The sequence below is a fragment of the Antechinus flavipes genome, chromosome 5 (genome assembly GCF_016432865.1).
Source record: "Antechinus flavipes isolate AdamAnt ecotype Samford, QLD, Australia chromosome 5, AdamAnt_v2, whole genome shotgun sequence".
NCBI classification, from domain to species: Eukaryota; Metazoa; Chordata; class Mammalia; order Dasyuromorphia; family Dasyuridae; genus Antechinus; species Antechinus flavipes.
Genome location: NC_067402.1, coordinates 242,392,585 through 242,405,467, shown reverse-complemented (window position 1 = coordinate 242,405,467; position 12,883 = coordinate 242,392,585). Strand labels below are relative to the sequence as shown.

The window sequence follows — 12,883 nt, the reverse complement described above, 5'->3', positions numbered from 1 at the left end:
TGTTTGAGATATCTATATCGTGTCCAATTTGAAATGTCCAATGGGCAAATAGTGACACTGAAATCAGGAAGGAGATAGGGGATAAATATGGAAATCTTTAAGTCATACACAAAGAGATGAAGTTATCGAGAGAGAAGAGAGGGAAAAAAGAGCATGGAACACAATCTTGTATTCCATCTTGGTATGGATCTACTGTTAGGCAGAATAATAATAGTGACAAGCCAGCAAATGAGATTGAGAAGGAGTGACCAGATAGGCAAGGGAAGAATCAGGAAACACAAAAAACTCAGAAGAATGTGAAGAATAACATTTTCTAGATAAATTGAAAAGGATGAGGATTGAAAAAACACTCTCAGATCCAGTAAGTATATTATTGGTAACTAGAAAAAGCAGTTTTAAATTTAGAAGTCAGACTTCAAAAGTTTGAGGAATGAAAGAAAAAGAAGTGAAAGCAATGAGTGGAGACAGTTCTCTGAAGAAACTTGGCTGAAAAAAGGAGGACTTAGAATAACAGCATGAAGAGAAAGAAAAGTCCAATGATGAATTTTTTCCTTTTGCTTCTTAAAGGATAAGAAGACCTAAACATATCTGAAGGAAGTAAGGAAAAAATCCTAAGACAGGTTGAAGATTTAGAGACATGTGGAGAGATGATTTAGATTCCAATCTACTGAAAAAGTTACAAGAGGAGAAGATCAGGTGAACACTTTAGAGAGGGTGGTCTTTGCAAGGAGAAAAATGACTTCTTTATTAGAAATTGAGGAGGAGGGAATGAGCTGGGAGAATGATGTGGTATTTTGAGATGGGAAAAGAGAGAACTCATATCAAATGGCCTAAGTATAGAAGTGATGAGGTCAAATTTGTGCTTTAAGAATATCATTTTAGCAGCTAAGTAGAGGAAAGATTAGAGAGGAGAAATAATTGAGTAAGGAAAGGAGACCAATTAAATAAATACTTTACAAGATTAATATCTAAGATAATAAAGACTAAAGGAAAAAAGAACTACCATATATAATTGAGTATAAGCAGAGTTTTTCTGCCCAATTTTTGGGCAGAAAATCCCCTCCTCGGCTTATACTCGAGTCATTAGATAAAATATGTGTAAATATCCCTTTGAATGCCCCCCTGCTGTGTAGTATACAGCGCAAGTGCCGACTGTGATACTACAGGACCGGCAGTTGCTACGGTGATGCGGCTGTTCCTGTAGTATCACAGTCAGTAACCCAACTGTATACTAATGCTGGCAACCGCTCTACATACGTATACCGGCACCCGTTCTCCTCCTCTGCGGGCACTGGTGTGCTACCTAAACCTACTGATATAATAAGTTTTCCCAGATTTTTGGGTTAAAATTAGGGGCCTCAGCTTATATTCGGGTCGGCTTATACTTGAGTATATATGGTATTTAAATTTATTACTTATTATTATTTTAATTTTGCTTTTGATTCAATTTGCCTCCATTTCATAAGATCTCTTTTAGCTCTAAATCTACTTTCCTTATATCATGATGGTTGATTTGGATTAAAAGAGTCATTCAGATTGGATGAAAATGAAATAGGGGAGCAGGAGTCCTGGCCTTGGAGTCATAGGAGCTGGATTCCAATCCTTTCTCTCCTACTTCTTACCTATGTGATCTTGGGCAAGTTATTTTACTTCTCTGACTTCACAGGTAGAATGAGGGGGACTAGACTAAATGACTACTTAGGAATCTCAACCTCTTAATCTAGAATTCTATATGCCCACTGAGTTTCTTTTAAATCTCTATTGACTGTGCTTTTGCTACAAATACCCTGAAAACTATAGGAGTCAAACAGCAAGGTTTCGCTCTCAATTAGAATCCTACTTCAAAAAAAAAAATCTGGTTAGTCAAGCAACAGGATAGTAAACTTAAGCAATTCATTCTGAATCTATATAATTACCACCCAGGACAATGTTAAAAGTGAAAAGCTCTTTTGTTCATCAATTCATCCAAATCTATTATATAGCACTATACAATATTAAAAAAAATATATAATTCTTGCCTTTAACAGTAAGAAAACAAATTCTCAGAAATAAAAACCAACTTAAAAAGATGAGAAGAAATTGTGGGAGAGAGGTTAATAATTTTCTAAGAAACTCTTTGAGTCAAAGGAATGAAAGAATTTTTTTGAGTCAAAGGAGAAAAAAGAAAATAAAGCATTTATACATATACATAAACTTTTCAAGTTAAAATCATTCACAGAAGTTTGTCTATCTAGTTATTTTAACAATGAAATTTCCTGTTCCATTGAATGTGATGTTAACCTACATTTGGATAATGCAGATTTCATAACCATTTTAAATTACACTTAGATATAAGTGATTCTTAATTACTAGAGAATAAAAAAATGCACAAAATTAAGTAATATTAAAAATACAAATAATCCAACATCATGTTTTTTTCCTTCAAATGGATCCAAAAGAATCAGGTACAAATATGTGTTTCTTTCTAAATAATTTTTTTTAATTAACCTTAAAATTATTATTACTAGTAATAGTAAAATTAAAAGAGGAAGAAAATATAACAATGAGGCTTACAGGATGGGGTTTTAGGACTGGAACAGGAAGAATTTTGAGTCTATTAAGAAACATGGCATAGAAGCAAGCATAATATGAAATGGATGATGAATGATAAAGGGTTACAATTCAAACTTGGACACTCAGCAGTTTTCTGTGTTAGCCAGTCACTTAATCTCATTAAGGTTCAGTTTCCTTATCCATAACCACTGGGGCAGCAATAGATGAATTTCCTGTTCCATCAAAATATGAATTTCTGAGGACAGGCTTTGCTTTTCTACTTGGCCTAATCCTAATGGAATACTTTGCAAAAATGGTAAGCATTTTGTTTCATTCATTCCTCACTCACAAGTCTGTTGTGAGAAAAAGGTTTTATAAACCAGAAGTATATAAAGATGAATTATTATTAGATGACTAAAATAATCATAAACAATTTCCAAGCAGCATATCATTCAAACACAACAAATGGCTTTCTCATACCTGATACATCTGGCACATGAGTAATACAGCTACCCACATGAAGTGAAAAATACTGTTCAGGAACATCCAAAACATCCAAGGTGAACATGTGGCAATCTGAGTAATATATGTCCAAAATCCATCCTTTGTGTAAGTTGTCTCACAATGAATACCCCAATCTATAACCAAAGGAGAAGCAGAAGTTGCTAATTCTGAAGATACAATTTAAAAAAGTTTTTTAAAACCAACTTTTTCATAAACAATGTATGTCTATTACTAATAAAAATAGTATGATATAGTCATGAAAAAAGTATTAAAACTACTCCTCTTTGTCATGCAATGATAGTTTCAATTGGAGGTACATACATAATATTTCATGTGCAAATATTGTGTGCAAAAATATTATATACAAAATTTGAAATGAAGCTAAAAAGACAACCTTAAGCTTCCCTAAAGTAGGATTCTTCTGGCTCAGTTTCCTGGGTTTCACACCTAATTATTCTTGAGTTTGGGTATGAAGTAGAATTGTTACTATATTATTGGTTGTCAACTTGATTGGTTATGGATTTTACCTGAATTCAAACAGAGCTAAGGATGCTTTTAGCTAGCCAATAATCATGTCCCTGCTTTTTTCTCTTACATCAAATTTCTATAGTTGGAGCAAGTGATCAGCATAAGAGATGAGTACAATGCAAGCATTTAAGATTTTGCTGTTTTCAATCTGAAATTGTAATGTCAGAGAAACTGAGGCAAGATAGAGATTAGAGAGTTTTTAATATTTGAAAGGGAGAGATTTACTGGGACCAAATGGTCCCAGGGCTGAATGAGTCTTGGGAGTCTCCAAGAATCCAGCATCCAGTCACCAATGTGTGCTTCCCTTGAAGTATATATGCACGTGGGTCCAAGCTACCAGGGGGTAGACCAAGACAGGGGAAGAGTCAGAGCACTGAGAGAGGGAATGGACTATCAATCTGGTTCTGACAGGGTGGGGGGAGGCACTGGACATTCTGATAAGTAGAGAAAATCTGGGGTCATGATGTCTAAGACAGAAGGTCTTTCTCCTTATATGGATCATAATGATTAGTGGGGAGGGGTATTACAACCAGGCAGAACAATTCAGGGAAATTGAGGTAGGGCAATTAAAACTGTGGCATAACAAAATGTTTAAGTCTATTCTATATCTTTAACAACTAGGTAAATGGGTATCTGACCTAGTCATCTGAATGTTACTAGATATATCAGTGTGGCTTGGATCATTTTAAGTATTTAATTATATTTGGAGTAAAGACAACTTTTTACTCATGTTTCCATGGAAACTCCCTCAGCCCCTCATTCTGTCTACCCAATGTACTTTAGCACATGTGCCCTTGGTCACCCTATGACATCCTCTAGTCTGTAGCTAATCTTCAAATGATCGTCAACACTGGCCTGAGACAAGGCATCCACTGGACACTGCATTGACCAGTTTCTAGGTCCTAGAGTCATCATCCCTTTGAGTGGGACCTCTAAGTCAGGGATAACTCAACACCCAATTTTAGCAAGTAGTTTCAGAAGAAAGAGATCTTCTGTCCCACATGCCAAAAGAGTGCAACAAAGGAGTCTTAATTATTGTAAACAATCTGGAAGTCTAACTGTTTCTTCAGTCAAGTACGGAGGAGCACTGCTGGGTTATAAATAGACCTTTTTAAAAATTTTGATTAGGCCTTTTGTTCAAGTGGACTTTTTACTACTCAGGTGGAAGTCTCAGATTGAATTCTTAGCTGAATTCTTTGTATTGACCAAATCATCATAACTCCAGTTATCATAAAAGCCAAATTATGATGTCAAACCCTGAGGTTATATTTCCCCTAAAAAAGATCTAGTCCATGGTAATTACCTTGCTAACTCTTTGGTGTGCTAAATCCCTGCTAGGGTTAGCCTGTCAGTCAATGGTATAATCTCTCCTCATGGCATCTTTCCCTTAAAGGTGTCTTCCTAGTTATTTCTAGGGAACTTTCTTCTCCCATGTTAATTGCTAAAATCCCTTCCCTTAATTTAAAAAAACAAAACAAAACAATCCTGTGCGGTTAGCATGCTCTTAGCAGCATAATAAAATCTTTGTCCCTTGGGGGGAAAAAAAATTTTTTTTTTGGCAATTATTTTCTTTTTATAACCAGAAGATGCTTCAGGTTTGGCTAGGGGCCTGGTAGCTTATTATAAAGAGGAGAGGAGAGATTTTAACTTGTTCATTATAGTAGCCACTTCTAATTAAAGCTTTTATAATTTCTTGAACTATATATTGGGACTGTGTCTCAATTGTATCTCAATTATGCCTACTTGTTTAGAAACACAGCTTTCTATGCCAGCTGCTGTCAAACATTGATATCTATTATTCTGAAGTATCCTAACTAAATTCTTTATTTAATTCTCTTTCAAATGATTTTCAGAAGGCAATGACCCACTCTTCTGACATTTACCCATATTATCAGATGAATTAAAACTGATACCAAAAAAAACTCTTCTTTTATCCTAATAAATTTTAAAATACCTTAAAAAAAAACCCATATCTCATTTTTTTGAAAACATTTCAAGATTTATAAAATCTTGTTTACCTGCTGTTTTGACAAAACTTTTTTTTTTTTCCAATAAAGATAATGAAAAACATCAAATCTATGTGGAAGTTTTTTGTTTTTTGTCACATCAAAGAATACCTGTTTTATTTTCTTTTATTCAACCTTTGGTTGTTATTTCCAAATATATTCTGCCCCCAACCATTAAATTATTACTCATAAAGCTGGAGAGTGGGGGTGTTCAGCAAAATCAAGTGGAGCCATCAATTGTATTTAATAGCATTTATTTATGATAGTCCATTCCCATGGAGGGAGGTATATTTTCTTCTTCTTCTTCTTCTTCTTTTTTTTGCTGAGGCAGTTGGGGTTAAGTGGCTTGCCCAGTCACATAGCTAGGAAGTATTAAGTGTTTGAGGCCAGATTTTAACTCGGGTGCTCCTGACTGCAGGGCTAGCTGCCCCAGGGGATGTGCATTTTTTTAAACTATTCTCTGGGACTAAGCTTAGTCACAACTACATTCAAAAATTAGTTCTAATAACTCAAAAAGAAATAATAACTAATCACCTTTTTGTTGCTTTATACTATGCAATATCAACAATATTCATTTCATGATTAAATATATAATATAAACTTTATTTATAGCATCATGCTGAAACCTCCAAAAGATAATGGTGCACAAACATTAGTAATGAACTATAATTTAATGATATGGACATGCAATCTAATAGTACCTAAGCAAGTACTTGGAAATTTAACTTTTAAGAAAGTAAGATGGTATTTATACTCACAAGAAATACAACCATAAATCATCCAGCAGATCATAAAAAGCAAGAAGAACAAATAGCCCATGAAGTAGCGATGGTTGCCAGCTCCTAAGGAGTAATACAGAAGCAATTAATATCTATCTTAGGAAAAAAATCAAACATCAACCAAGAGATGGATAAGTTTTCCTGACACATAATATAAAATGGAGATAGTTCAGAGCAAACATTGCATAGTCATACTATAACAATTTTTTTTTAAACAATGAATTAAAGATAAATTAAGGCTCTTAAAGCAAGAAATCTTCATGATCACATATGAAAATACAACTACTACAAATATTCCTAATGAAGCAAAGAAAAAAACAAGATTCTTTCTTACTCTTCAGCATGAGGAGAGAGATATAAGCTAATTAACACTATTTAAAAGGAATTCTTAAGTCAATTTTTCAAAAGCCTCTCTTTCCATTTCTGTGCCTTTCTTGGATATCATGTTACCTATATTGCCATCAATTTTCTTTTTAATTTACTTTCTCTCTGCTGTGTCACATTCTTTTACTTGATCAGTCTTCCTTCACTGTGGCTATCTGACATACTGGAGAGGTAAGAAAATTATTTCTTTTACTCTTTTCTTCCTTCTTCTCTGAGAATATTATTCTTTTAATAAACACTGTATCTTTATTCTTTGCAAAATAATGAGAATTTGGACATTATATGAGGATATAGCAATGTTTGAATTCTCTCCCAAATTGGAACACTGACTTTCAGATTTCTCTCACAATCTAATGAATTCTCTCACAGCTAAGAGGCCTTAGGTAGGATAACCAGGAAAAGCGTATGTACATAGCTAAGAAGGAAGGGAAGGGAAACAGATAAGTGCAGGACCCAGCAGCTCAGTTTATCTGATAATAAAGAAGGGGGTTGGAGTAGATCATCTCTAAGAAACTTATGTCATTCCTATTCTAATATTTTTCTTCAAAGTTTCATTGAATTAAAATGGCCAACATATTTAAACAATCACCATCATGCTTACCTACACAATTACCCACCCATGGGCAATGATGATCAAATTTTGCTATACATCGATTGCATACACCACAATGTTTGGACCTCACTGGCTTCCGTATCTGTCAAAAGGTATATTTTAAAATAGAATTATAAATCCTATAGCTAAAAAGACGGACAAGTTATTTACTCTGAAGAAATGCAAATATAAAAATAATTTTATAACTATGTATCTGATGTCAAGAAGTTTAGTTAACAAAAAGGAAAGAAAATCATTGTAAATTGTTATTACAAAATTCTAATTTCTCCAAACAAAAATGTTACCTAATGACATCAGGTTCTAATTCATATAAACTTTTTATTAAGTAGTAATTGAATTACCTCAATTTATTCATAGCTTTGAACTTTTGAAAGATAAAAATGTACTAAATTTGTGAACTGTTTCTTGATGAAAGCACTGAAATATTTTTTGCACCTTTTTTTTTTTAAAGTGGGCACATTAAGTTTATGCTTTAATAAAAAGTAAAAGAAGAAGAAACAAAAAAATTATTAGGACATATAAAAAGCAATTTATGACTTTCTTATCAACTTTCTAAAAATTTACATATTTGCAATGAAAATGTTTTACATAACTGTTTCATTTGCCTTCTAAAGACCTTAGCCTAAAAAGCAGCATTTCTCCTGTTGAAGCTCCCAAATACCTAAGGAAGTATAGGAAAAATGCTCAGGTATTAGAAAAGGTTTGGATATTACTGATTTATGGGAAAAAAATAAAAAACCAGACTCAGAACTCAAGGCAAGGAAAGAAAATGTTCCATTATTTAGTAAACTATTTTTTTTAATATTTAGAATTATATTGTACTCCTAAGAACATTGGTAATATGAAGCCATAACAAATATCCAAAGTAAAGTATGTACTTTGTTCTGAATTCATGTTCTGAAAATACTGATTTCTGATAGTATCAATATTTATGATATAATGAGGTTTATTCCTATATGTCAGAAACAAATTTTACTTATGATGCTTCTTACTAGTATTTGATCAAAAAGTACTGATAAGAATTATTAAATTGGATTCAGTTCTAAAATTATTTTGCTGTAGTAAAAGTGAGGCAGACAGCCTATGGAGTAATGCTGACAAATCACTGGACTAATAAGTATGTTTGAAATCCTTTCCATTCAGTTATAGTTTTATGTAGTAGCAAAACACAAATTTAAGCATCCATAGAAGACTGTTACCTACTGAGAGTAATGGATAAAATAAAAAACCAAAAAATGAAATAAAAAAACAAAAAAAGAAAAAACCCCACCTTAGTAAATGACAAAGAATTTATTTTTCTTCTCAAGGAAGTGGTCTAAGGCAAAATTTATATATAAGAATATAATTTATAAAATAAACTTATTAAAGATATACAATTTAATGATCAACAAAGTGTCTCATTCTTGCCACTAAATATGTATGAATTTTTTTCAAGTCAGTCATTTGAAATACTATGTAAATAATTTGTTCACCATATGGGAACTGTATTGGCATCCTATTCTTGGTTTTGTGGACAGAAAGTATTTCCAATGAAAAGCAGGGCAGGAAAGGCTAATTGTAAATGTTGAGGAAAAAAGGATAATCTTTTAAAATGCAGTCTTTGTTAAATGTACAGTCAAAGAGGAAATGAGCATGTCTACAAATACTTTTGTAAGTATGTCTGGAAATACAAAAGAATCTTGCCAACATCATAAATTAAACATAAAAATTGAAGTTTTTCCAGAATATATAGAACTAAATGGACTGATCAAGTCATTTTAAATTTACAACATGAAAAAAAAATACTACCATTTTAAAAGCTACTGTGTAACACTTGGGTCAAATTTGTACAGATAAACAGCAACAATATATTTTTCTCATATTTACTAAGGAAAAACTGGATAAACTGAACAGTTTAACCATATATGAGTCTGGATGGTGATTTGTGATATTAATAACAGAATAATGATGGAAACTGTATAAGCAGTTAAAGAAAATGCCATCCAAACCTTACTCATTCTAGGAAAATGTTACTGTTAAAATTATCTATTCAATTTGTGGCTGATTTACAACTGGGCTTGAAAAAGAAAGTATATTTACAAAAAGTTATATATACATATATATATTTTTTACTATAACTCAAATATGATTTTAAAATATTTCCATATTCATCACACTATGTTTCATTCTAGATTAAAAAAAGAGAATACTACCAAACAGGTACTGCAGAATATACTGAGGTCCAGACTTCCTGTCTCTGCAAGTTCAACTATTGTCTTTAAATGGGGAAAAGAAAAAAAAAAGGAAAAGATTAGCATTATATGTAAACAGGACACAGTAAAAAAAAAAAAAAGTACTTATGTATTTTTTATGTTAAAAAAAAACCTCCTTTTCTATTCAGTTTACTTACTAAATATTTAGATAGAAACTTTACTTAGTAAACATTCTATTTACTCAAAAGTTGATTTCTAGACTACCTGAACCAAATCAACATTTAAAGAACACTAAAACATAACATGTATAATAAACCTGCCAAATATGCCAACAAGTTCTCATTTGCTCTGTGAAAGATGTTAAAGAGTTTCAGTGAAGTTCAGCTGATTCAAGGGAGGCCAAGGGTTGTTAAGTTCTATTGCCATATGTGATTCCATTCACAAATATGTGAAAACATATTAGAACAAAATGATCCCCAAACTCCTTAATCTTAAGTGCATCACTACCAAATTATTCTCCATGTACTTACTTTGTGTAGTATCCCTTAAGAACTGGGACTACTTTTTGTCTTTCTTTATATCCCCAAAGCTTAGTAAGATGTCTGGCATAATAGGTACTTAATAAATACTAGTTGATTGATGGATTAATATTAATAAATGAAAGGCTTCCTTATGGAATACAATGATGTTCTCAGAATCAGGAAGAAGCGGTTCAAGTTTCACTCCTGACATTTTGGGAAAGTGACCTAACTTTTCAGTGCTCCAAGAAACTTTCTAAGATCTCAAGGTGTAGAGAATGTATTGCATTGGGAGAAAAAGTGTCCTTATCTGGGAGATCCTTAATACTAATGAAATGACAGATTTGGTATCTATGCGCTAATAATACCAATTATATAATAATTTACAGTTTTCGAAGTGTTTTCATGTATATAATCTCAGTTATACCTTAAAGCAAAAGATATAAGAAATATCTATCTCTATATCTAGCTATCTACCTACCTCCACACATATGGAATTATTTAGGGGATTAAAAACTCTGTTAACAATATTAGGTACTTTAAGAAGATAGAGCATTTATTTATAAAAAAAAAAAAGGCAGTCCTTAGTTCTGGCAGGGTAACTCAAAGTTTTCTAAGTTGAATCTAATGTTGCAATTGAAACAGTGATATAATGGTGGGCTACTAACCTTCCTGAGCAAGAATCTGATGCGCAGATTTTTTAAATGACTACAAAACTAAAGATCCTAAGCTTTTCTGTTTGAAACAATAACCAAAAAAGTTACCTTATTACCACCAACTTTTTTTTCATGCCCTGAAAAATTTCTATAGATCATGGAATATCACAATCCTCAAAGAATCAAAATTGCAAATTTCCCAAGACTAAAGACTAAAATCATCCCAAAGACTTAAATGATGGATTTAAGTAGGCTGCAATATATGACCAAGTCAGACTTTTACACAAGAAGTGGCATAAAAGATATGTATTATCAAAAAAGAAAATAGGTTAGACATATATTGAGAATGAAGGATAATTTAAATGGTGCTGAACTGGTACCCTCATAATTGTAAGGGTCCTAGAGAAAGCTCCCAATACTTTGAATAAATCCCCCTCCAAAGGATTTATGGGTGCATTGCCAGATCCCAATCAGTATAAACTATGAATCCCCCAACATTATTCTTATTAAAAATCTGTACATTTCCACTGGCCTGGAATCAGAAAAATAGGAAACGAAGCAATAAGAAAAACTAAGTTCATCAAAATGTTGGGGAAAATAGTTTAAGAAAATAGGATTCTGCTATATTTTGAGGCCAAATTAACAAAGAGAATTTATCATTATGCAACCTCTAGAGAAAAAAAAAACCATTTATCTAGTTTTTCTTAACATAAATACGAGGCAGACACCTACCTTTTCAAAATGTTTAGCATTTTTGTAATGTTAGCTAAGTTTTTCTTATATTGAAACAAAATGTTACTGCTATAATTCATAATTATTGTTCTCAGTTCCATTCTCTCAACTCCCAAAAAATAAAGTCTAATTCCATTGCTGTAAAATGGCTCTTCAAATAATTCAGGATAACTATGACATCTTTTTTTTTTTACATTATTAATAAAGATTTTTATTTTCAAGACACATACAAAGATAATTTTTCAATAATAACCTTTGTAAAACCTTGTGTTCCCAATTCTCCCCCTTCCCCCCAACCTCTCCCCAAATGGCAAGTAATCCAATATGTTAAACATGTTAAAAAAAAAAGTTAAATCCAATATATGTATACATATTTGTACAATTATCATGCTGTACAAAGAAAATCAGATCAAAAAGGAAAAAAATGAGAAAGAAAACAAAAAGACTGAAAATGCTAGGTTGTGATCCACATTCAGTTCCCACAGTCCTCTCTCTGGGTATAGACGGTTCTCTTCATCACAAGATCATTGGTACTGGTCTCAATCATCTATGACATCCTCTTTAACAGCTCATTCCCAATTCTTTTTTTTTTTTGCTCTTTCTTTTTTTTGCTTTCCATATCTGTTTATTTTAAATACACATCGTTTTATGAATTATTGGGAGAGAAAAATCAAAGCAAAAGGGAAAAATCATGGGAGAGATAAAAAAAAAAGTGAACATATCATATGTTGATTTATTATTCAGTCTCCTTAGTTCTTTTTCAGGATGTAGATAACATTTTCTGTCAAAATTCCCAATTCTTTCAAGGCATGGTTTTTAGTCCGATCAGTTTTGTCATTCTAGCTCATATATGACCCTTTGCACTAAAGCCAATAGTCTATCTGTGGATTGACCAAGGCAGAAAAGGCAAGATTCAAAAGTCCTTTGTCCTGACTCCTATACCTCCATTAGTCTGGCCTAAGACCAACTTCTTTACCTGCCACATGACACTGAGAATTCTTTTTGAAAAAAAAAAAAAAATGAAAAAAAGGGGCAGCTAGGTGGTGCAGTGGATAGAGCACCAGCCCTGAAGTCAGGAGGACCCGAGTTCAAATCTAGTCTCAGACACTGTCTAGCTGTGTGACCCTGGGCAAGTCACTTAACCCCAATTGCCTCAGCAAAAAAAAAAAAAGAAATGAGAATTCTTTTTGAGGGCAAAGTGTGCAAAGAACCTCAATCTTCATTGTTACAAAGGAATGTCTAACTACATCTTCCCACTGTAGTTTCACAATTTTTTTTAAACATAATATAAAATTTTGTCTATGTCTAATACATCTTATCTTAGATTTTGCTCATTTTTAACCTTTTATTTTTTTGGATTCTGACTGTTAAAGTCTCATAATGCAAAATGGATTTTTTAAATTGGTTATAATAACCAAATGAATAAATTTGAATTTAGC

The 12,883-nt window shown here is 32.4% G+C and overlaps 1 protein-coding gene across 2 annotated transcripts in view; it reads right to left on the bottom strand.

The window, feature by feature from the left end:
- Nucleotides 1–12,883, bottom strand: part of ZDHHC17 (zinc finger DHHC-type palmitoyltransferase 17) — a 99,016-nt gene that overhangs the window by 5,576 nt on the left and 80,557 nt on the right. For both annotated transcript variants that reach the window (XM_052001390.1, XM_052001391.1), the window contains exons 12-15: nucleotides 9,539–9,601; nucleotides 7,335–7,428; nucleotides 6,329–6,412; nucleotides 3,013–3,170 (exon numbers count right to left, since the gene is read on the bottom strand). In XM_052001390.1, coding sequence (XP_051857350.1) covers nucleotides 3,013–3,170; nucleotides 6,329–6,412; nucleotides 7,335–7,428; nucleotides 9,539–9,601 — 399 coding nt within the window. The remainder of the gene's footprint in view (nucleotides 1–3,012; nucleotides 3,171–6,328; nucleotides 6,413–7,334; nucleotides 7,429–9,538; nucleotides 9,602–12,883) is intronic.